We start from the raw sequence: 26,370 nt of genomic DNA, 5'->3' as shown, positions 1-26,370 counted from the left end.
ACATTTCTCAAGTGTTCATTCGGTGGATGGGCTGGACAATGATCAATAAATGGCTGAATATTCCCATTCTGTGACCCCATTTTAGCATCCAGAGCCTGAAGCCTATCCTCAAGTATTTCAGAGGTCAATCATGCTATGGAAAATTCTCTAGAAATTTGGGGGCAAACATTTCACAGGTTACACCAAGGACTCTTTGATTTCCTTACTACTAGTGGTTGAAAGTTCTCTCTTCCATCTGCATTTGTGGTTAATATGAAAGTAAGTCTTTGTTTACTAAGAACCCCTTCATGATATGGTTCCCCTCCAAAGCACAGTGATTTCCTGGCAGTACATTTAAAATATCTTGTTGGCATTGAAAACATATTTTAGGACTATAACCTTCAGGAATTTTATTCAATTCTAACACCATCCACCAAGTTGCAGCCTTGATTTCAAATCTTCCACTTTCACTGTACACAGCCTTGTATAAAAGATTGTGTCTATTTTTAAGCCTATCCAAAATAAAATATAACATCCCTCTGGTTTCCAAGTATCTAAGCAAAGGGGAGGTCATCTTACTGTAAGTATCTTTGGATGTTAATGAAAAAACAATCAAGAAATGTAAAAATGATCCAAACTTTTTCAATTTGAAAAGTCTTGATTAGTAATGACGTGTGTATATGGTAACAAATTCATGCTTCCAACTGGCTAAAACATTATTTTAAAGAGTAAATATCGTAACGTATGTGGTCCTTAGGATATCAACTGACTTTACATGTCAAAATAGCTGAAAGAGAATCACAATGGGTTGTATGGAATGGAGGGGAGTGACCGACCAGCACTCGAGAACAGCCAAAATCAAACCCATTGAGAAAATATTGAATTTTTGGTCAACATTTCGTCAGAGTTGGCATCCTCCCAAGTTTCCAAGCTAGATATTATGTTCATGATTGCATCATCACCACATTGCCCGTTTTTTAATAACCTTAAGCATTGAAACATTGGTTGGATTTTCTCTTGTGGATCCACGGGAGGCTCATGATAACGAGTGGTTTTATATATGGACCTCCTGCCTGTGTTGACGCCTTCCACATGAAAATATAACCTTGTTCACATTCAGGAGAATATGGGGGTTATTCCCTAATAATGGCACCCAATGCTATTTGTTTAAGGATGCCATTATGGCATCGGCTATGTTAAACAACATTAGAAGCTCTTCTGTTAAAGCTGCCAATGCCATTTCTGGATGCTATTTGAGTGTCCGGTTTGGCAAACCCAAGATATAATGGAATCGAAAATACATTGCTTTGTAGTAGCCATTTGTCAAAATCATCATGCAACACGTAGGGTAAACATGAAAATCAAAGAGAATTCAGGGAAGTGATGTGGTTATTTTCATCTGCTTGCAACAGGCTCTAAAAGGATGAGTTGTGATAATTCTAAGGAGAAGGTAATGGGATCAACAAAACCATTTCATAGGGTGTGGTAAAGATTTTGTTCATTATTTTTGAGTTCTCTGCAAATGTTACAGAAACTGTTAGAGTGGAGAATGTTAGGCAAATAAGGAAAGAGAAAGAATAGGATTAGGATGTGGGGCCAAGTGAAGGAAGTATGCATTATTGAAGAGGGACTTATGGTAGTGTCGGATTTCAGGGTATGTTTTGTCAGAAGAGGCAACTGAAATCGCTTATATAGGCTGCATCCATCCAATACCCCACCTTTACCAGTGGATTATCAATAATAATAAGGATCATAGCACTGCATAACTATATACCTATGTCTGCAGGTTGAGGCATAGCTTAGATTTAACTGATCCACAACTTTTAACTCAGAAATGAGCCAAGACAACATATAAATTCCCTAGCCTATGCCAATTTGCAACATTATTGCTACATATGATGATTATTCTAGAACCCTTATTGTAAAAAAATTAGCTTGTAATATTAGACAAAAGATAGCTCCATAGCGTATTCATGTTTTTATGAATTGAATTTTGAATTCAATCATTATTTGATAAATTTAACAAAATTGCATTTGGCACGAAAGCTACTTTTGCTCAAAATAAAATGTATGGCTGAAGATTGCTACCAGCAAATTGTTGGTCACAATTCCATGATGGGAAGCTAGGAGTTAACGTTTAAAACTGTAATAATAATGATATTTTTATTTTATACTGATCATACAAGGTCTCTTTAAACGGTTCCCGAACCTCTTGAATAGCATGCCTTCAGATGGTTATTTTTTAATCCACTGAAACGCATTGTATCCGCAGAAACTTCCCAAATAACTGCCGTCAACCATTTTGTTGATATTTTGTTTTGTTGATTAATTACAGCCATTTTGGTGAAGGGGTTTGTTGGAAAATGGAAAACCCTGGGACTTGGAGCATAGAGAATGCTGCTGTTGATTTTACGAGGTCTATTCAAAAGGTTCCTGAACGTTTTGAATAGCGCACCTCCAGTTGGTTATTTTCTAATCTGCTTGGAGGCATTGTGTCTGTGGAAACTTCCCAAATAACCAACTACTACCACTTTGTTGACACCTTGTCTTGTTGATTAGTTACAGCTGTCTATGTGAAGGTGTGTTGGTTGAGTTTGTCGAAAAATCGAATTGTTAGAAATGAACTGTTAGAAGGAACAGCATTGTTCTGTGAAATTCTGCATGAAACTCCGTACTCCTTATCAGAAACTTTTGAGTTGATTGCCAAGATTCATGGTAAGGATGCTATGAAACGTACTGCGTGTGATGAGTGGTTTACTTTGGGTGCCAAATAGTGGAAGATGACGAGCATTCTGGAAGGCCATCAACGTCGACTGATGGATGACCCCCACATCAAGAAAGTGAATGAACTTGGTTGGGCAAACTGAAATTTGACTGTCAGGGAGCTTGCAGAAGAGTGTGGCATCTCGATGGGTTCATGCTATGAACTCCTGACTGAAAAATTGAGTTGCCACCAAATTCATGCCTCGCCTGATGACAACAGACCAGAAACAACATTGAGTTCAAATCCATCAGGAACTGTTTGACTGAGCTGAAGAGGATGAAACCTTTTTGTCCAGGATCATAACAGGACCCAGAGTCATGGGATTATGGATATAGCATCAAAACAAAAGTGTAATCTTCACAATGGATTGGTGGAACATCCCCCCGCCCCAAAAAAGGTTGACAAGTTCGCTCAAATGCCAAGGTGATATTTGATTGTTTTTTTTCGTTACAAATGGGGTTGCGCATCATGGATAATGCATCACTAAAGGCAGACAGCACGGTGTACTCCCTGAGAACTATGAAACGCCTAAGAGACAGAATCACGCAAAAAAGGTCTGAACTTATGAGGAGCGGCAAGTGGTTTTTTTCCCTCTACAATGCACTGGCTCATTTTTCCCTCAAAATGTGTGAGTTTTGAGCCGAAAATAAAATCGCTGTACTTCCCCACCCACCCTTCTCGCCAGGCCTGGCCCCATGTGACTTTTTCCCATTCCCCAACATAAAAACCCCGATCCAATGAAATAGATTTTCTACCGTTCCAGAGAAGAGAATATTTGATGAAGGAGCTATATCAGCATTCTGGAAGCATTCATTCCAGGGCTGTTTCAAAAAGTGGAAACACGGTTAGGATGTGCACAGTACGTTGGGGAGGAGACTGCATGCTGTGAAGGGGGGCCTGATAATAATTTGTAAGTGAAGTATTCTTTTGTAAAGAAGAAGTTCAGAAAGTTTTTGAACAGACCTCTTACATATCATGTACGTAAGGGAGTCATCAAACACAAAGAAAAGTACAAAATACATGTACATTATGACAATGTGGACATGATTGGGAAAGAACATGTACATTTGAGTATGCATTAAAAACACAATGCATCACAATTGCTTGTCTTAAAAATTCATTCAGTTAATAATAACACTTCAATAGGCGGAGGTTCTTGAGTTTGAATTTGAAAGGAAATTACTATACTTCAAGCTTCTCTTAAGTTGCTTCTATTTTTTGATGCATTTCTGTATTAAAATGTAATTTCTTTATTGCCTTCTATCACAAGTGGTGTTCACAGAGGCAAATGGATATGTACGAATGGACAGTGATAATACTTAACAATGTGTTGCCAAAGATGACCTGTTTCTCAATTTCTCTTCAAACTATATTGCCTAATAGAAGCCATCCATGATATAAAAATGCTAATTGTAAAATACGAGATAAAAATGAGGTATAAAACTTAAAAAGTGAACCCATGCATATGTAAATTAAACTACATAGTTTGTCAGTGAACATAAATAATCCACACCTGCTGTTTTCAGGGAACTATCATTTCAACCAATTGCATCGATTGATGGAAAATGTTTTTCTTTTGTCAACCTTCCATCAAATTAAATCATCGGGCTTCCTTAATTCTTCCATGAGATCAGAAATGGCATTGGTCGTAACAGAAGTCTAATAAATCAAAAGAGAGATGGTACTTTTTTCCACACTTTATTTTACAAGTCGACCGGTTTCGTCGCATAGGCGACATCATCAGGTATGCGACGAAACTGGTCGACTTGTAAAATAAAGTGTGGAAAAAAGTACCATCTCTCTTTTGATTTATTAGAATAGATTTCCACAAAGTGAAGCCTGACCATCGAGTTTATAGTAACAGAAGTCGTTTGCCGATGCTGCTGCCAGCAGCTTTTACGGAATAACTCCATTAATGGGAAGTGGAATAATTCCATTTTCAGATACCATTTGAATAATAGAATCAGGCAACTTACGAATTATGGAATAACCCCCTTGATATTCATATTTCAGAGATTAGAGCTCTAAGGTGTTGCATTTTTTTCATTTTGACAAATTATCTTGCCTTGCCTTGAGTGATTGCCATGCTGATTCCTGTGATTCCAAGGATATCGTCTGACTCTAATGACTCTGTATAGTTCCTAATAGGAGAGACAGTTCAACAGCTCCAAGCAGGAAAATCACGTTAGATGCAACGGTGACTGACAGTCTGCATCAAAGGATACCTGATCCTGGCCTCATTCTGGAGGGGCACCACCACGGCACCCACAGTGGACGGGGAAAGGCCAAGGGGAAGGCTCGCGTAGCTGTGAGTGGCGATGGTGCTGATGACTGCTTCTGTGACGTGGAAAGGTTAGTCTGAGCACGGGAAACATGTGGGAAGCAACAAGAGTGTTTTTTATTAACAATGATCTGCCAGTCATGGCAAATAATAATAAATTTTATATTATTATTATAATTGTCCTGTGGTAGAGCCATGTAAGAGCAGAAGCTCAACACGCAGTACAAAAAATATTCCACTGCTGCAAAATGAATGTATTACAAAAAGTGCATAATGTATTTTGTATAACTAATTTCTAAGGTAATTTTGCTTAGTTAACACTCTTTCCCAATTTTCTTTTGAAAGGATGTAATAAGCATACTATCTTAGTTATGTTGGTCGATCACAAGTGAATAGCAAAATTTATTACGCGCTCTTATAATATAATTGCAAAAAAATTAGAATACTCAGTTTAAGTTTGAACAGAAATGCTCGAAATATACAGATTGAAATTGATTTAGAGGTGATGCATGTCTTAGGTTGTTAGGTCTTTGGTTTATGGGAAAGGTGTTCCAAAGATGAATTTGCTGTAATAGTGAATGATTTCTGGTCTGTTGTCGTTTTATGGAAGGGATAGTAAACATTGCCATAAAGACTTCTTCTATGGGTAGTCTAGTGAAAGAGGACAAGTAATGATCTAGTCAAACTGGTAACCCATCCTCTCATGGTAAGTGTGGTGTATACAAATACTCTCTGAAGTATTTTCGCTTCAATTTTGTCTCCAGCCATTCTTGTTGACATCAATATGGGCTGAGGTGATCTATTTTTTGACATCATAGATGAATCTAGTAAGAGAGAATCAGGCTTTGGATGTTTATAATTAAATTCGTCAGGAAGAATTGCAAATTAGACAGCAGTCATCAATAATTGACACATTGCAAGAGTGTGTACTGAAAGATGATGTCTCTGTGTATAATTCAAGCAAGTATGGTGTAGAGTTGGGAATGTTCAATATAAGGTATACATTATCAGGCAAGGAGAGTTTGCTGCTCATAATTATGCCTAGATTTTTCCTGCTAGTAAAATACTTAATTTCATATCTGCCTACAGTAATTTTCAGAAGTTTATCAAAATCAGGGCTGTAAGAGCTACACTTTAATATTGCCTTGGTCTTTGAATTGCTCCGATTGAAATTATTGATATATCCTATTCAGAGATAGATTCATTGTCAGAATTTATTTTAGCTACAGTGTCATTAACTTCGTTGACCTTACAGTGGCAATAAATTTGTAGGTCATCTGTGTAAAAAAATGTACTTAGAGTATTTGATAAGTTCTGGCATATTCCTGACATATAATGAGAATAACAGAGGCTGAAGTGTCAAGCCCTACAGGAGACTGAGGGTAATTCACCACCAGGTTCATTTACATCTTGTTTGATCCTGTTGGGATAGGAATGAAACCAGCTTAGAACACCTGGTGAAAATTTGAGAAATTTTATTTCTTGCAAAAGCACTGTATGATTTAAATGACCAAATTCATAGCTTAAGTTAGGAAGGATCAGGCTAGATATCATTTCCTGTATCAATTGCAAACCTGACAGCATATGTAACCAGGAGAAGATCTGTATTTGTGTGCGTAGTTTGTCCCTGCATGAATCCTGATGGATAAGGGTCATAGAATTGGGCAAGTCGAGGTAATCAGTATTCTGATAGTCAACTAATTTTTCAATGTTTTAAAAAGAAAGGGCATAATTGATATTGGCCAGTATTGATATAAAGAGATGGCGCAGTGGATGGTGGGATGAAGTATTGATCGTTTTTACTAAAGTTTCCAGACAGATGGGAAAATTGAGTTCAGGAGAGAGAAGATATTAATTTCAAGTATTGCTGGTAAAATCTGGGTTCAAAGTTTCTAATTATAGATGGAGAGATTTTGTCAAATCCCATTGAACTACAGGTGGATTGACGAAGATGCTCGATTAGAAAGCCAGGCATGATATGGCTAAGAAAGAAATCACTATTTAAAAAAGAAAAGTGGATAAAAAGGATTTCAGTCATTTTCAGAGCCTCGAAAAATTTTCATTATTCCATGCAAAAGCAAATGCTTTTGGAAAAAATTTTAGTGTCTTAAAAAGAGATTCTAGTTATTTCCAGAGTTTCAAAACAGATAATTATTGCCATTAAATCAACCAACCAACCCCGTAAGGGAAAGGGGTAAGCTTTTCCTCGCGGGACTGCGAGGGTCGCCGCTCGATTCTCCTCTAGCAAAAGAAGTTTCAATTTTTGACTGTGATGGTCCATTGGACCCACCGTGGAAAAGTAAGCGTTAATGATGACAAACTGGGCCCCAACTTGTCTTCAGGGGCCTATTATTTGGAGAAACTGATGTTTGTTATTCCATGTTTACAGGCATATTCATTTCAGTCTAGAAGAGAACCTGGAAAGACAACGCAGGCGCAGAATTAAGGAGGAGAGAATCCGACGGAAGGAGCGCAAGTTGCGCCGCAAAGCCAAGATGGAGGACAGAGAATGCATATCTGAAAAAATGAATTGTTTTAGCCATGACAATGACCACTGGCGAACTGCACCATATTGGACAGGTTTTTGACCTTTCACTTATTTTTGGTATGGCCAAGCCCTTGAAATTGTTGGCTGCTTGAAGTATTCTCATTAGGGATATATGTTAGGATTCAGGTTTGCTCATTTATTTTCTACTTTCAACAGACCGTTGTATTTCTTTACAATATCAAGGAGACCTTTTGAATGTAATTGTAGAGCTTTCTTTCTCTGTTGTGTGTGTCTATAATTCCTTGGAAAATCCAAGAGTTGGGACTCATTGTATCAGAAAAGGTTAGCCGTCTTTCACTAGACTGCTGTTATAGTGTCGGCTGTATCCATCTCATTGTTTCATTTTCATAGTCGATTGAATCAATGAACATTTTTATTTAGAAAAAGGCAAAAAATAAGTTTTGGGTAGTGATTAAACATTTCTATTTAAGAAGCTTAACGCCAAAAGAGGTCAAAGCTGAGTTGTATTCAGTAAAGCTGAGTTACAATGGGGTGAGCGTGTTTGAATAACGCCATGCATCCACAAATGACATTCGAGACATCAATTGGATGTGATTTCCTCTGAATTGATTTACAAATTCCATGATATGAGATTGAATGATTGAGGAATCTAAGTGCGTGAAGGAGTTGTGGCCACATGCTTATTACAAGGTACAAAGTTTGTAATTTTGCTTGAAAAATTAGACGTGAAAAAAATCTCAGCAAGATGGATAAGAAGTACTTTAACACTGCTTCAATATCAATTTTTTCCAACTTCACAAATCACTAGATGGGAACTACAACAGAGAGAGATGTCCTAACCATAGATCTCTTTCCAGAGCACTGATGCATTACGTGTTCCCTCATGAAGGATTGGCTATCTATTACTTGGCATAAAAACTCATTGCACTAGTGCTGACATCAGGTGTTGATTCCAAGAATCTTTCACACTACCCCCGCGTAGCCACATTGTCATAATATTTCATTGGAATAGTGCATTTGTTAATTCTGAAACTCATTAATCAGTTAGAATTCTTTAATTAAAAGTAATTTTTTCCTGTGTGCATAAACAAGTTATCAACTGTTATATTCTTATTTTGTCCTAGTCCCATGAGTTTAATTTGCAAAAAATTTGAAATGCACCCACCATACTTTTATCTCTCTACCTTAATTTTACATAAACCTTGAATTTCATATTTTTCATTAGTTCCCTCAGAAGGTTCTATTTTAGGTAATACTCTGCGTGGCTTTTTTCATATTTATTACTCTATGTTTGTGTTGATTTTGCTACCTTCGTTAGCAATAGGATAAATGAAGTGCTTTAATTATTGTATTACAGATGGACCATTTTGTTTCTGCATGAATGCTAACAATAATACATATTGGTGTCTACGAACGATTAATGCCACCCACAATTTTTTATTCTGTGAATTTGTGACTGGACTTCTCACATTCTACAACCTTCGAATAGGTAAGTTATCTCGTTGAAATAATCTTGGAATTAACAAAATATTAGGAAATGAGTAGTTTAAATTGATAATCAATAGTTAACTGTCCAGTTATGTGACAAGATTGTGACATGACTCTTTTGAGTAATAAGTTGTAATATGAGAAAAGTATCAATACTATCACATTAATCTACTTTCAATACATAGTGGTTTTGTATTTCATGCTTGAAAATGAAGATAAAAAAATTGTATCGATATTTCACACACATTTTCCACTCTCTCAGATCTGTCATTCATTATTTCTGTGCAAGTATGCTTTTTGTAACTTATATATCTTGTGCAGGACTTCATTTGGGGCAGAACATTGCATTTCCCTCTTACATCGATTTCATTTAAAGTTGTGGGTATCTCAGGATGTGTATCCTTTGATAGAGAAATTTTTAGCAGAGACCGACAGTTGTATAAGGTCCTTATTATAAGCCCTTATTAATACAAGGCCTAAAGTTGATTGCATTGATGCAAGAGAGAAAAAAATGAGATTTTAATGATATATTCTGATGGCTTACATTATGGCTGAAGACGTGGATAGGTGAAGTCAGGACTCTTATCTGAAGAGGATATTTAAATAAGTAATGCCCATCAATCTGGAAGGTTAAGATTTCAAAAACCCCTTCTTAGGACTTTTCTAGGAACCCCAGACAAAAAGTGTAAAATATGGGAAAATGCAAATACCAGGAAAAAAGAGAATTTTCAGCGTCAAAAATGCTCTATTTGCATATCGTCTTTCCATTTTCAAGAAGGTAATATTTATTTTCCCAATCAATCGAGGAAAACTTGACAAATGAGAATTGAAGCTGCCTTACCACTGTACTTTCACAAACAAGTGTTCAAAAACAAAATTGTTTGAAGTTAAAAAAAATGTATTTAATTCAATGTAGTTTTGATGTGATGAAGCAAGTTTCGATACTTTTTATTATTCAGGTGGCCATTCCTATCATATCAAGGCATATTATCCCAGATGCCAGTCAATAGTTCTTGCTTTTTTCTCCCTTCAACATGTTTGGGTCAAAGTCATTTTTATTCCTTGTCATTTCAACTTAAGTGTAATTTTTGATTGTCTCCCTCAGGTGATGTTACTATGAAAAAATTATGTGATGAACTCCTAGTCCAACAAATGCATTCATTTCAGAGTTTCGAATATTTTGCATGGACACAGATTACAAGTTTAAGTAGTTCAAGTTTCTGTCACTTGCACTGTCCTGCAATATTCAAATTCTTTGCTTAAACCATTCACATTACTGCTTTCTCCCATCTTATTTCGGGTTTTATGTATGAAACTTAGTTCCTATTCCGAAAAAGGTAAAGGCTACATCATGTGAGGACTACAGGACGATAAGTTTGATATCCCACGCAGCTAAAGTTGTTCTCAGGATCATAAACAAAAGGATAGAGAGTAGGGCAAATGATTACTCAGGGGATGATCAGTTTGGGTTTAGGAATGGGTGAGGTACACCTGATGCCATTGCAGTAATGAGATTGCAGTAATGAGATTATTAATCGAGAGGAATATAGAACACAACCAGGAGGTATTTGCCTGTTTCGTAGATTTCGAAAAAGCGTTTGATAGAGTGAATTGGGAAAAACTAATGAGTATATTTCAGAAAATAGGAATAGATTGGAGGGAAAGGAGGCTAATCCGCATTCTGTACATGTCTCAGACTGCTCAGGTACGAGTGGGGAACGAGGAGTCCGGTTGGGCAGTGTTAGGAAGAGGTGTAAGGCAGGGTTGCCCATTATCACCGTTGCTGTTCAACCTGTATGCAGAGGAAATGATTAAAGAGGCATGGGAAGAATTGGAGGTAGGAATGAAATTTGGCGGGGAATTCGTAAAATCAGTTAGGTTTGCTGATGACCAAGCTTTAGTTTGTCAGTCAGCCAAGGGGCTGCAAGCATTGCTTAGTGAATTGGAAATTCAGTGCGACAGGTATGGGATGAGAATCAATATTAATAAAACAAAGGCTATGCGATTTTCTAGAAAGAAAAAGGCTAAGCTTAACATTAAAATAGGAGGGCAAAAACTAGAGCAGGTAGAACAGTTTACGTATCTCGGTAGTGTTTTGGACCAACACGGTCAAAGTAGTAGGGATGTAAGGAGAAGAATTGCGCTAGGCAAAGAGGCTTTCACAAGGAGGAGATAGTTGATGACGGGAACATTGAGTAAGGATGTTAAGAAAAGACTTGTAAAAACTTTGATATGGGGCGTAGCTATGTATGGCGCGGAAACGTGGTCATTGAAGCAGGAGGATAGACGTAGACTGGAGGCTTTTGAAATGTGGGTGTGGAGAAGAATGGAGAAGGTGAAATGGACAGAGAAGAAAACAAATGAGGAAGTACTTGGTATGGTGGGCGAAGAGAGGGGTTTGTTGGGAGCAATCCTATGGAGGCAGGAAAAGTTGATGAAGGGGGTATTGACTGGCAGTGGGATGTTGAAGACTGCAATTGAGGGGAGAATGTTAGGCAAACGAGGAAAGGGAAGGAACAGGATAGGGATGTTGGACGGGATGAAGGGAGGAAGAAAGTACTCAGAGCTGAAGAGGGACCTGATGTAAAGTAGGATGTTGTGTTTTGCTAGGGGTCACAAATTATTTAATTATTAATTACATCCATCCAAAAACCTACCTTAACCGCTTAAATGCTGGATTGCGTTTTGTTAGGAAGTATTCATTTGGCTGTCGTGTCCATCCAAAACCTACCTTACCTGGTAGATTACCTATAATAATAATGTATGAAACAAAGTCAAAAACGTTTTTTACAAAGGCTACTGTTCATGAATAACTGTTCTAGAATGTGAAATTTTTTAAAATCTAGGACATGGTGATGCAAATAGTGGGAAAGTACGAAATGAAATCGTGTGAATATGGGGTTCTAGATGTGTTGGAAAAATAGGAATTTTAATGGGACGTGATAAAAATCCTCTAAATGTGATCATGTGAATTCTGATGCCACAAGCATGGGGTTTTACTGTAATCACTTTCATTTGAAAGATAATTGAATTTTATTCTATACTTAGTTTCTATCTTCCAAACCAGGAGCATTTACCAATTAAATTCTAATTTGGCTTTAGGACTGGTATTTAGGCAAGAACAACCTGAGTGTATAGGCTTGATAATATAGTGCCAGGGAGTGGCCATTTTATTTTCATGTTTGAAATTATTTTCCCATAATTTTGCATGAAGTGATGGCACTCTTGTTTCCTTTGGTGTTTATTACCTGGTGTATCTCTTAATATATGTGATGGAGTAGCATTTACAGAGGTGAGTTCAGCAGATGTCCAAAGGAAGAGCACTCCCATGGAAAATAGCACAATAGCACTTTCAAATAGCACAGGATGCTATTTGTGAATAATGTCACAGTGCAGTAAATTGGATGAATATTTGATCGATAGACAACTCTCCAATCAAGTGGAAGAATTATTATTATATGGATTGTCCAGTTCTGATTCTGTTTAGTAATTAAGTCCCCCATATCTAATGGAAGTCTAACGTGGGAGTGACCAGTGTGTTCCAATGCCACACTCTTGTTATCCTCTCCTTGAAGTTCCAAGTTTTTTCTGGGTCATCAGTTATTCATAATAATCAAACCTCATGCCACTTTCACTTTTACAGATAAAGCTGAGTTTAGAGAACAATGGACCGTGCCAAAATATATTTTGCCTTAATTGTGTAGTCTGTCTCTGTGATTACTCCATTAAACTGTATGAAGTTTCTAATTTAAGTATTGTGAATCTTCGGTATTTAATTGTAATACTTCTTCATATGAAGGGTTATCCTGTCATATATTTATTAATATGTAATAATTAAATAAATATATGGGTTGGAATTTTTTGCCTTCACATCAGCTCCTTGCTATTTGTTTATACTTCTTCCAATGAATTGTGTGTATAGTTTCCTGGGACTCTGTCTATTTGCAGATCCTTTTGAGCAGTGGAATAGAATACAGACCCTGACATCAGCGGAGCTTGCATCACTAAAAGCACAGTTAGAGCACATGAAGAGGTGTAAGGGACCGAGGGATTGCAGTGGAGGGCAGCCTGGTGATGGGCATGGGCCGTCAGCTCAGCCGACGCACGCTGGAGGAGTCAACCACTACAAGAAGAGAAAATTCAACCCTGATGCAGGTGAGTTTCAATGCGTTATTCCATTGTTATCATAAGTTTTCCTGTTGTATGTGGTGTTCTTGGGTGGCACAGCAGATGGTGTTTGTGTTTAGCACCGATATTTCAATGTTTAACTCTGTCTTTGTCTTCAGGTTAAAGTCTAACAAAATGAGGAAATTTTTTGGTATTTATATCAATAGGCTTTGGTGAGGTGTCCTCTTGGTGGAGGCATTTTATTTCATCTGAATGATTTGCTTTCCATGGATTACTTAGGCCGACTATTCAACCATGAAACTGTGAAAGCTGTGACTTTGTTAACTGTGGAAAAACTGAATTTTCAGTGAATGATCATGTTTGATTTCCCCGGGTTATTTTATCTCAATTTGAGGAGGTGAAGAAATCCATTTTAATTTTGCCCAATTTTATTTATTTATTTATTTATCGACTTAATTGGGCAAGGTTGATACCTAGAGTCCCTTCTTCCACCTAACCCTTACAATGCAGACATTATATTGAAGACAATCACATACAACCAAGCCCTAGATGGAGGAAAATCCACCTAGGCAGGAATCGAACCTGCGACCTCTGAGTTGGTAGGCGAGGACATTACCCCACCGCCACCGGGGCCGGCAATGAGGCTATAACAGAGAAGTCTACTTATTATAAATATACTCTTTTAAATGTGTTAGTTTCCTTTTGAGTTAAATGTTTTGTAGGTTCCTTTGGAGTTCTCCTCCTATTTTACCGGGTGGCTATGAAATATCTACCTACATCAATGGAGGACATTGATTTCATTGAGGTCTACAGGGCAGCAGCATGTAGTCTGTAGTTTTTGTTTCAAATCACTGTTTTAATTAGTATCATCGTTTTATGACTCCTGAGGTACCACCAAAGACTTCACCATTCTATCACACTCTTTTCCCTGTTACTGTAAATTTCTTTATCTACCATGTCTTTGTCTAGACATTGAATGTTCTTTGTCTATGAGGCCCTACTATCATGGACCTCAACGGAACTGCTGAAGAGGTATATCCAGTTTAGAAATGCTGCCCCATGAGGGTAATTCAAAGAATTGCAGGAGATCTACCTTAAAGGATTCATCCAATAATGTAATAGGGCTGGCCCCTCATTGGCATAATTGCTGAAAGCAATTAAGGCATCTAGGCTCAAGTCCCTTTCTAGGCAAATACTTTTTACAATTTGGGCAATTTTTGCATTTCATATCTAAATGGTGTAGTTTGAAAAGTCGATCCAATGCCAGGGAGTTGGCACCACTGATGAATATAGTAATTATTTTCAGTTAGCGGCATCTCTTGAAGGAACACACTCTGTGAGGTTCCATCAGATTGGTGTATTGCTCTGGGTTTATTGGTTGTTTGAATTGAGCAAATTGAGTGATTTTCAAAAAATGGGCAAAAGATGCATAATTTTATCTCAGAAGACGTCGAAAGTTGTGTGTTGATCAAGAATTATTTCCTCCAAGGCAGATTGCAGCTGGAGATTTAAGGGAAACATGACAATGATCATGGTGGATCTCTGCCTTAGATTAGTACATGGTACGGCACTTAAATCCGGACAAATGAAACTTTAGTTTAAAAGCAAATGTATTAAATGTATTATGGGCTACGTTGCCAAGATGGCATCAATTTTGGCCGTACAGTGCTGTGGCTCTTGTAAACCACGACTCGAAGTACGAGATAAAGTTGGTAGTTGCGATATTTGCACATTTGCATATTTGATGTGTGTATGTGTATATCACCATAAATGCTCCAGCTTAAGTGATATCACATTAAGAGCTCTCTCGGATTGCCATGAGATTTACTGGAAGTGTTTTTTATGCCGTGTAAATAATTAATGGTTTCTGGCGTAACTTTATGGAACCGATTCATTATAAATAATGAAAGGACTAACTTTGTAGTTCCACACGAAAACGATTTATTCACACGACCCAGGTTTCGAAGTAAAACTTCATCATCAGGTGAGCTCTCTACGGTTGCAGCCCTTCTTATATATACAGCCAGGGCAGGGGTGGGGTGGAGATAATCAGGAAGGTTTGGGAGGGGTAAAGTCAGGAAGGGTTTGCGTGCCGGAGGGGAGGGCAGTTTGGCGTCACCTCCGCAAGGTTGAAGGAATGTGGAGCGGGAGGGAGAAGTCTACATTGCAGAGCTCTCGTGAGTCAGGGGATTAGAGAGGGTTAGATGAACGGGAGGGGGGTATGTCATCGGCCACCGTGAGGATTGGGACTTTAAGGAGGGGAGAGTGGGAGGCATACAGAAATTCGTTAACAATATTTTCATTTAAACAAACACTATTTAAAATTTCTAACTGTTCTAAGGCGTCTAATCTATAGCCTTTGCTTTCAACATGTAAAATTTCAAAATCAAAATCACTTTTATGGTTATTATCAATCAAATGCTTTGCGAATTGAGAGTTCATCTTTTTATTTCTTGCACATGCTTGATGCTCCTTCACTCGTTCTTGGAATTTCCTCCCTGTCTGTCCGATGTATATTGCTCCGCAATCGCACTTTAGCTTATATACTCCACTCTTTTCCTTATATGGGATTCTGTCCTTTGTGTGGGAGAGCAGGCCCCTGAGGCTTGATTTGTTATAATGGGCTATCTTAATTCTACATTTTGGAAGTGTCTTACATACTTTTTGTGAAAAATAGTCTAAATAAAGGATTCTGCGCCACTTGGCTGCGGGGTTCTGTGGCGGTTCGGTACTGTAAATATCTTTCAATGCCATTTTATTCAGTTTTTTGCGGTATAGTTTCTCTACTAGCTCCTCATCGTAGCCGTTGTTTCTTGCAATCAATTTAATCGTGGTAAGTTCTTTTTTGACGTTGTTTTGCGACATTGGGACGTTCACCAAGCGGTGTATCATTGAATGGAAGGCGGAGAGTTTTTGCGAGAAGCAATTTCTTGACTTGAAATGTATAACTTGATCTGTGTATGAGTTTTTCCGAAAGATAGAGAAATCAAGCCGGTTGTTTAATTTTGAAATTTTTAAATCAAGAAAATTCAGTGTATTATTTTCTTCTACTTCACAGGTGAATTTTAGGTTTTCGTTCAAAGAATTTAAATGTGTAAGAAATAGCTGAAGTTGCCTTTTGGAGCCTCTCCACATACAAAACACATCGTCCACATATCGATACCAACACAACACATTATTTGTTAGTTCGTTACACGAGGAGAACAAGTTCTTTTCGAAATGGTTCATATAAATGTCGGCCAGAATCGGTGATAGAGGGCAACCCATAGCTAGGCCATTGGGCTGTTTGAAATACTTTCCGTTAAGTTGGATTAGTTCACAGATAACTGGGTAAGGCACAGAATTCTGGATAAGTTTGGTTTCTGCAATGTCTATAGCTTCTTAGGCGGCACACTGGTGAAGAGGTTGGATACATCGAAGGACACTAGGAAGCACTTGTTGGGGATTGTCACTTTGGAAACACGGTTGATAAAGTCAATGTAATTACGGACACCGTATTTTGCTTCAAATTTTGAATGCTCTCTCTAAATATGTCGTTTACTCTTCTCGCTAACAGGTGGTTGGGGGCTGTTACGTTAGAAATCGCGGGTCTAATCGGAAAATAAGCCCAATATTTACAATATGGCATCCGACATTAAGAATTTGAAAATGGAGTTGCGGGCTCTCCAATCCATGGAAAGTATTACCTTGCAGCCAATTCAAAGAAAGCTGTAACATTGTCATTGTCAAGAACATTGTAACATTGTGACCCCTACTCATGAAGAGATGGGGAGTATTCCAGAAGTTTCAGCTGCGGTGATAAATCGAAACGCCGATTTGAAAACTTGTGAGGCGCTGGTATCAACCTTTGCAACAAGGGGCCACCACGACAACACTACGGAAAAGTCTTCATTAGAGAAGCGTGTTACCAGCCTCCAAACGGGAATATCAAAGCCTAAGTCCATCTGACTAGGTAGTGGCATTAATTTATTTTGCCAAAATGTGAGATGTCTACAAAATAAGACAACGGACATAACACTAAAAACTAGCGATTTTCAGGTCCTTGAAAATCTTTTGCTTTCATATAATTTATACTGGGCAAACAAACAGCCTACTCGATTGTCTGCCTGCCTAGATAATGTAATTACCAATTATGTTCCTGAACTGTACAGTATTAGTGTCATTGACTATCTCCTATCTGACCATAAAGGTATAAGCTTCACTTTTAATACTCAAATAAACCAAAATATATTCTCAAATAGAGGTAAAACCATTATCATGAGGCCGTAACAAGAGAAGGTTTAGAGAGTTTCCAACTGCTTCTATCTTGTATCAATTGGCATGGTATTTGCACAGACTCTGGAGAGCAAACAAGTTTTTCAAGTTTTTAAGGTAATTTCCTAGACACTTTTGAACAATGCTTTCCTTAAAAAATACTTAACTCTATGCCCACTGAAAATAAAAATAATCTCTGGTATACTGGGGAATTATTAGCTCTTAGAAATGATTTACTTAATTACTATCACTCTTACAAAACCAGTGGAAGCCTGCATGACAAAGAGGCTTACTTGAAATACAAAAGAGATTATTATAATTCAGTTAGGTGTGCAAAAAGTAAAGCATATAAGGATTTTACCAAAAGGCGGCATGGAGAGTAATCAATGAAGAACTTGGCCATGGTAATGGGAAAGAAAATCTTCCTTTCACCCCAGATGCTGTAAATAATTTTTTCTTAAAAGCTGTTGAAGACAATTTCTTCTCTTGAAACTTAGATGCTGCCAATATTGGCAGTTTGCTGCCAAATCTTCCTCCGAATAATTTAAATTTTTAATGGAAAATCGTTACTCCATTTGATATTATATCAACTGTTAAAATATTTAAAAAATCTAACTGTAAGGATATTTATGGTCTTTCTAATTCCCTAATAAAGGACATTATTGTGTTCATTGCAGAACCATTAGCTATGTTAGTCAACTTATGTTTTGAGACAGGAGATTTTCCAACAGCTCCAAAATATTTCAAAACAGTACCTGTCTAAAAGAAAGGTGATAAAGATGATTTAGCTAACTACCGCTCCATTTCCATAGTCCCAGTTTTTGGTAAAATTTTTGAAATTATTAAGAAAGATCAAATTTGTAATTTTTTTGAGTCAAATAATCTCTTTTCCAAATCACAGAATGACTCTCGATCTGGGAAATATACAATTTTGTGCAGTAGAGTCCATAGTTAATTATATCATTAATGCATTTGAAGAGAAGGAGTCAGTCTCTGTAACACTATGTGATCTTAGTAAGGCTTTCGACTGTGTTAATAATTCAATATTACTAACCAAGCTAGAATATTATGGTATTAAGGGAATTGCACTGAAACTAATGAAGTCATATTTGGATGATCGCCACCAATTGGTTGACCTTGATGGCTGTCGATCTACAGCTCTTAAAGTAAAATGTGGTGTACCAGAGGGCTCTGTGCTTGGCCCAATACTTTTCATCATCATGATAAATGATTTGCTCTGTTATATGAAAACTGCACCTGTTTTATATGCCAATCACATTATTTTTGTGCAAAAATATCAATGTCTAGAGGATGCAAAGGTACGATCTAGCGCTATGCAAAGACAGGCTAAGGAATGGTTTGATGTCAATCATTTACATTTAAATACTATACAAAACTCAGCATATTGTGTGCAGTCTTAAAGCAAAAATAACTGATGTTGAAACTGAAAATATTAGGAATTTGTATTGATACAGAACTTAACTGGGAGACTCACATCAGTCGGACCTGTAATAAACTGAGTAAAGCTGTTTATATGTTAAGAAAGCTCAACTCTTTAATTTCAAATGAGTAATGTTTAAGACTTAACCATGCCTTCTTTCAATGTCATTTGAATTATTGTGTTGAGTCATGGGGTCATTCCCCACATGATAAACAAATTTTGCTACTTCAAAAGAGAATTATTCGCTCTCTTGCTAATATACCACTACATGATTCCTGTAAACCTTTTTTTTTATTAGGTATGGAATCATGACTTTATTTAGTTTATATATCTTTAAGGCCCTCATTCATGTAAAAATAAATCTATTAACTTACCAATTGAGATCTAACATCCATAACTACTCCACAAGAGGTAAATCAAATCTAAATACTACATATTGTAGATTGTCATCAACTTACATCACATTTCATTATATGAACATACGACTGTATAACTATCTGCCTACTCAGTTGAAATCTGACGGTATCCAGAGTTTCAAGAATAGGGTATATTATACCTGGTTACTTGCTCACCCACTTTACTCATTGGATGAATTCTTTTTTGACAATCTTCATCACATTTAAGAACTTATGTTTATATATTAAATAATATTACTGACGACATTTAATATGGTTGTACCATTTTTCAAAATGAATAAAGTATTATTATTATTATTATTAAAAAAATACAAATGAAAATGAAAATCCTTTTACATACAAGTAGTGGTATCTGTCAAGAGTAACATTACTCAATGTAAACCCCTTCAGCTGCAATGACCACCTCCAATCTTGTCCTGATTCGATCGCACGCACTCATTAAAACAACACTGTCCGTATTTGCGAATGTTGCTATGATAGTGGTGCGTAGAGAATCGTGACATAAGGATAACTCATGTTTTTGGTAACTCTTTCGACTACGCTCCAAACATCCAGTCCAAGCCAAAACAAACAGTCGAAGCAATAGTATGCCAGTGGGGAGTCACCAACAATGTGAAAACTATTCCTTCAACTGGAAACTAATTTAACCCTTTTGGGCTTCACCGGGAATTTTTTTTTATTGTCTCCTTGGAAAAGGGCCAAAATGTTATGGATACGTAAATCGCATCAATGTTTAAGAACTTGAAAACAGCTCACCTCTTTGGGATTATGGATCCAAAATTGGAGTTCAAATGCCAATGCATTCCATATCCCCCTAAACTCAAGACTTGACTCCCATGAACTACTGCATGTTCTCCTAATCTGCAGGTATGGCTTGTGGGAAGGAAATTTTATTCAAATGAGGGAGCGATGGCGTGAACAAATTTCAATTTTTCTGAGTTTTAGCAATTGCTTTATTTATTAGGGATCAACCAACTGGAGTAGCATTGGATATAAATGGTTGATGTCAATAAAATAAATGAAAATGGTTTAGTCAAAGAATTAGGTAATTTTCATTTTTACATTGACTTTTCAGAGCACCATTGTATTTCCATCTGGAAATACTTATAATATTTACTCTTAGAGACAGGATATTTGGCTTTCTAATGAATGTCAAGTAAACTCTCTCTAACCTGGGCTATATAGGGCCAGAGATTCGGTATAAGCAAAATACAGATTAACTGAGGAGTTGACACATATAACCGCATGGAATATATTTCAACACTGTTATTGTGAGTGCTTAATCCCTGGCAACTTAAAATTAATATATATGGTGAATAGGAAGCCAAAAGCATATTAACAACTTAATTAAAGTTGACCAAATCCTAACTAAATATAATACATTGCAGAAATTCCTCGTAAATTTGGTCAATTAGTCATATGTAACTTGAACCAACAATGATAATGTATTATTAACTACTTAAACAATGATAGTATCCATTCATTTGTTCTATCTAAATGCATAAATTGAATCAAGTGGGTTTTTATCAAATAAATATAAGTTCATCTTTAGAAAATTGTATTAAGTTTCTTATGTAAATTTTAGCAGTGTTGGCCGAAAACTTGGCTCTCACTTCTCCATCATGTTCGAATCATACCATCTGCAGGAGGAGCATACTAATGTGTATGGCTTGCTCAGCTTGCTGAAATATTTAAGGATATTACAGTGGACAGTTTTCGATGTGACAACATGGCATCATTAAAGGCAGCAGAATGCCAGCAGATTTTATTGAAGCTAGCAGGATTCTAAATACAAATGAAGTTGACCAAATTAATGGCTGCTGTCAATCAGATAAGGATGTGAGAGCATTTGCTTACATTCTCAGGATGATTATGGTAGAAGTTAATTAATGACAATTTTATGATGTATTGAGCGAAAATAATATTTATAGTACATATTATACCTTTGAAATCATGTTTTAATTATTCCTTAATGAATTTGTTGCATTAGATGACTATTTTATCCAAACTGAATAGCTATATATGTATGTCATTTTCTGTAAAAAAAGTTACGAAGACAAATTGAGATTATGTAAAATGATTAAATAATGAATGCAAAAGAAAATTAACTCCTACAAGTGTTGAGTATTAAATGATTTTTAGATTACTCTTGGAAAAGATGTCATTTTTTAAATGCAAATTCATGCTTATGGAATTCCTGCATTCAATTATTGGCATTTGAAGCTCCAGGCTGTTCAGATTTACGGGAAGAAGAGGGAAATGTTTACCAAAAGATACTTATTTTACTTTGCTTTCTTCTTTGGAGTTGCCTACAAATGACAATCTCCCACAGAGTTATCAAGTGTCCATGGTTTTATCTTTAAAATTTATGATAGTATCCAGGTCGTCTCAGTCCTTGAGATTGTCACTGATTTTTCTGCAGGCTCCTCTCTGCATTTCTCACTGCTGAAGCACTATCAGCTATTTCTTCTTCTGTAAATGTTTGTACACCTGAATCGCTTTCATCAGAATAAATCAAGCCTTCAACATTTCTGAAAGACAAGAATATTTCCCCGGCAGTGTGCAAAAGTTCCTGATAATCTTCAGGTTCAAATCTTGTGAAGTGGAAATCAACCTCTTTATACAGCTTCACCTCCCTACAAGAATCAGCCCAGTTGAAGCATGCAGACCTCAAATTATAGTTTGTTACATTCATAATTGTTCTCTGTCTCCTGTGGCCCTCTTCAATGTCATTGTCACTTGACTCCAGCATTCTGGGGCTTCATTCAAAAAGTCTCACCTCTACAACCTCTAGCAAGCATTTATTACTCCTTGCTCCATTGGCTGAATAAACTGAGTTGTGTTTGGGGGCAAAGCAAGGCTCCTCCCATCTTGGGAGTGGGCATTGTTCAAAATGAAAAGTGCTTTTGCCTCATCGTTTGGAATACTCAACATTGAATAGGTATTTCACAACTTCAGGAACAAAGTGATTAAGGAACTTGGTGAACTCTGGTAAATTGTAGATTCACCTATAAAGTGCAAGGAGTTCATTGATTATTTCCTTCAAAGCTCAGGGTTGAATCTTTTCTGGCTAAGCCCTCCAGTACAGACTCATGTCAACTGCATTATATTTCACCTCTCATGACTTCACTGGACTCTTTTATCGCAAAAATATCTTGCAGTGAAGTAACCTACATGGAATAACTTGGTAAGTTTTCATGTTGCATTTTGAGTGCCCATGCCTAAAATTCTTCACCGCTTCTGAGCTAAGCTGCTGAGCATACCACTGAAGGGCACCTTTCAACAGTTCTTCATCTTAGTAACCTTAATTGTTTTTTAAGGCTTCCTGTATATATTCTGGGTATTATGAGGGTTGCTATTATAATTTTAAGCCTAATAATGAAAAGACAGTAATTTATTGTTGAAAATGGCTTCATTGTTTTTTAAAGTATCCTCCATGATAATCAATAGACTTCAGCATGTGCTCGAACCAATTTTTGTAACACTTTTTCCACTCTAATTGAGGTACCTCCAAAACATGGTTTTTGAATGCATCAACGGCTTCTTCAGGTACCGAAAAACGTTGGCCACTCAATTTTTTTGATAAATGGGAGTAAAAAGGAGTCATTTGGTGCTCAATTAGGGCTGCACGGAGGATTAGCTATCAATTGGACATTTTGGCCAATCAAATGGGTAGTTGTTTCAGCCAATCTGTGAGAGCTTGCATTGTCATGATGAAGAATGATCCTTCGTTGCCGCTTCTTTTTCCGTATTTCACCAAGCACTTCTGGCTAACAAACACTCGTGTACCATTCAGAATTCACGGTTCTACATCGCTCTAATGGTACGGTTGCCACATGTCCAGTTATTCTAAAGAAACAGGCGATCATTTGCTTCATGCTTGAATCGGATTTGGCTCGTCTTGGAAGACCCATACAGTGGATTGCTGTTTTGTTTCGGGCTCATACGCATAGGTCCAAGATTCGTCACCTGGGTGGATGTCATTCACAGCTTTTGATTCATTGCGATTGTATTTGTTGAGTATTTTTTGCACCAATTGACATGAGCATCTTTTTCAGCTTTTGTCAAATTATACGGGATCCAACATGGACAAATTTTTTTCACAGGTTAATGGTCATACAATATCTTATTGATGCTTATTATGCTAATTCCCAAGGATGCCTCAGTTTCAAGATAAGTCGCATGACGATCTTCCTTAACTAGTTCTTGCACAGCTCAATGTTTTCTGGCACAAAAACTGATTTTGGATGACCTTCACGACTTTCATTGCTTGGCAAACGTTGGCTGTGATAGAATTCATTATACCAGTATTTCACAGTGGCAAAGGATGCGGCTTAATTGCCGAAAGTGGAAGTAAGTTGATTGGTGCACTCCTGTCTTGATAATCCATGTCGAAATTTGTAGAAAATCATTGCACGAAAGATTTCATGAGTTAACCCCATTTTTTCACTTTGACAAAATTTTTGAATCTCTGTAAACAGCTAAGTTATAATCAAACAAGAAAATTTTCTGAAGGAGATTAGCGTTAAAAGGGTCAAACTTTCACATGATAACGTCAGATGGCGCCTAAAGCACTTAGTGTTGTCAAGACTCAACATATAAATAGCAACCCTCGTATCATCAAATCTGAGAGCAGATGTCTAGGTTTTATACCTTCTTTTTTGGATCAGACAAAATAAGTTTAGACGCACAAAACTAGAGACAGGGACCATGCCTTCAACTTATCAAGAACTTTCACCTTTTTTGTAATATTGTGTCTCAAAGTTACGTGTTTTCATTTAAAGCCACATTTTTAATGCCATTTTTGTTGCACTGTTTTACTGCCAGAAGGACACAAAATCATTAGTTATGTGCTTAAGAAGCTATTGAACCACACAGAACAAACTGGCCTACTATCATAAAGAAATGTGCCATGACTATGTAATTGTGACCCCGAAAGGAGCCACCAGTATTGTATTGTCAGACTCCATGCAGATGAAGAGAAAAGAATTTCCTTCCTTCTGTGTGTGTGGAGGAGGAAGAAGCGAGGGCGGGCCAGTGACCGGGGGTCATTCACCGAGCATGCCCCTTGGTGAAGAGCATCCCTGAACGGGACTTGCCCCACTACCTCCCAAGATGGCATGTTTCAGAAATGGCTTTTCATGCACACGCAGAGAAGGAAGAAAATCCTTTACTCTTCATCTGGATGGGGTCTGACAATCAGACTGCTCCAGATCAAGGAGGTTGGGATAAGCAAAGGTCAAGTGTATTGATTTTTTTGATCTGTTCTGCACCTTAATTTTAAGTGATGGACTTAAATGTTTACTCTCTAGCCCTCATTCCCAGTTAGCCAAATGGAATGAAACTGACAACTGGAAAAAGTTCCTGATTCCCTTCAGAGATATATTTGTATTTTCTTAACCAATATCTAGAAATTGTTGAAAGGAAAGACATCAGTAATAGTCAAGAAATTGCTGCTAGAAATTTGTAAATGAAAATATGGGAAACAAAATACATTTAGTGATTTAATAAAGCAAATCATTACAGTTTATACAACTTATTGGCAAAAATAATGCAGCTCATTTTTCCCATCTAAATGAAAATTTATATCTTGTAACATCTAATTTACATAATAATCTGCAAAACACTTTTTTGCAGCCGTTGGAGTTCTTTCCATTTGATCTAAGACAGTCATCTGGAGCTTTTATTTTGAGGTCATGCTTAGTTTCACTCTTTTTTGACACAGGAATATGCTATGATGAGGTGTGACTGTGATGATATTGCTTTTACTATAAAATCAGGGTCCATTTAGTTATTGCGTTAAGGATGTAAATACTACAACTTCCATGTCACACAGCCATTGAAGAATTAACTTCATGTATAAGTTTCAATGAATTTACTTTGGGGTTATCTTATTTACTTTGATTTCAGTCTACTACCTTGATCAAAAATTTCCCGGAATTTATTAAGAAAATTAAAAATACAAGTTTATTCATCTAAATCTATATTGTCCCCTTCAAAGTAATCCCCATCGACTGCAACACACTTATGCCAGCGCTTGATCCAATCCTCGAAACATTTTTTATATTCGGTTTTCGGTATGTCCATCAGTGCTTCCTGCGATTTTTCCATTACTTCCTCTCGGCTGCTAAAACGCGTTCCCCGTAATGGTTTTTTAACTCGATTGAACAGAAAGAAGTCACAGGGAGCCAAATCAGGTGAATTCGGTGGCTGTTGGATGGTATTTGTTGCATTTTTCGTCAAAAAATTACGAATAATGATAGCACTGTGCGACGGTGCGTTATCATGGTGCAAAATCCACGAGTTTTCTGCCCACATTTCTGGTCTCTTTCGGCGAATTGCTTCACGCAAACGTCTCATAACGCCCAAATAATACTCTTTGTTTACTGTCTGGCCTTCTGGCAAAAATTCATGATGCACTACACCGTTGTAATCCATGAAAACCGTCAGCATTGCCTTCTTTTTTGGCTGAAAACGACGTGGTTTTTTTGGTCTCGGCTCATTTGGTGAACACCATTCACTTGCCTGATGTCTGGATTGCGTGTCGTACTCATAAACCCACGTCTCGTCTCCAGTAATGATCCTTTTGATGAATGTGGGATCGGATTCAGCCTCGCAAATCATGTCTTTTGCGACGTCAACACGGTCTCTTTTTTGCATGAAATTGAGGTCTTTTGGCACCAACTTTGCTGCTACACGACGGAAACCCAAATCATTAACCACAATGTCTTGGGCGGATCCATAGGCAATGTTCAAGTCCTCCGCTATTTCTCTGATGGTTAATTTGCGGTTATTGACCAACATTTCTTTCACTTTATCAATTTTTTCACCGACTTTCGATGTCGATGGTCTGCCACTGCGTTCATCATCTTCGATTGACTCACGACCACTTCTGAACCGCTCGTGCCACTGGTAAACGACCGTTTTTTTTAGAGAATCGTTGCCGAAACACTTTTCCAACATTTCCAACGTCCGTGCGCCACTAAATCCGTTTTTTACGCAAAATTTAATACAAGTTCGTTGTTGCAAATTTAAATCCATTTCTGAAATTGTAAAAAATCGCCAACACACACAGAGATAGATGTACTCTTGGCTACGTAACTTTTGCAA

General features: G+C 37.2%; 1 protein-coding gene across 1 annotated transcript in view; it reads left to right on the top strand.

The window, feature by feature from the left end:
* LOC139689339 (extracellular sulfatase SULF-1 homolog) overlaps window positions 1-26,370 on the top strand; it is a 289,901-nt gene that overhangs the window by 248,898 nt on the left and 14,633 nt on the right. The window contains exons 22-25 of the mRNA XM_071586423.1: window positions 4,882-5,095; window positions 7,414-7,604; window positions 8,891-9,022; window positions 12,970-13,176. Coding sequence (XP_071442524.1) covers window positions 4,882-5,095; window positions 7,414-7,604; window positions 8,891-9,022; window positions 12,970-13,176 — 744 coding nt within the window. The remainder of the gene's footprint in view (window positions 1-4,881; window positions 5,096-7,413; window positions 7,605-8,890; window positions 9,023-12,969; window positions 13,177-26,370) is intronic.

This window comes from Hetaerina americana, unplaced genomic scaffold (genome assembly GCF_022747635.1).
Source record: "Hetaerina americana unplaced genomic scaffold, ioHetAmer1.1.p SCAF_22, whole genome shotgun sequence".
In the NCBI taxonomy this organism is placed as follows: Eukaryota; Metazoa; Arthropoda; class Insecta; order Odonata; family Calopterygidae; genus Hetaerina; species Hetaerina americana.
Note: the sequence above shows the minus strand (reverse complement) of the source record. Positions and strands in the feature narration are given on the sequence as shown.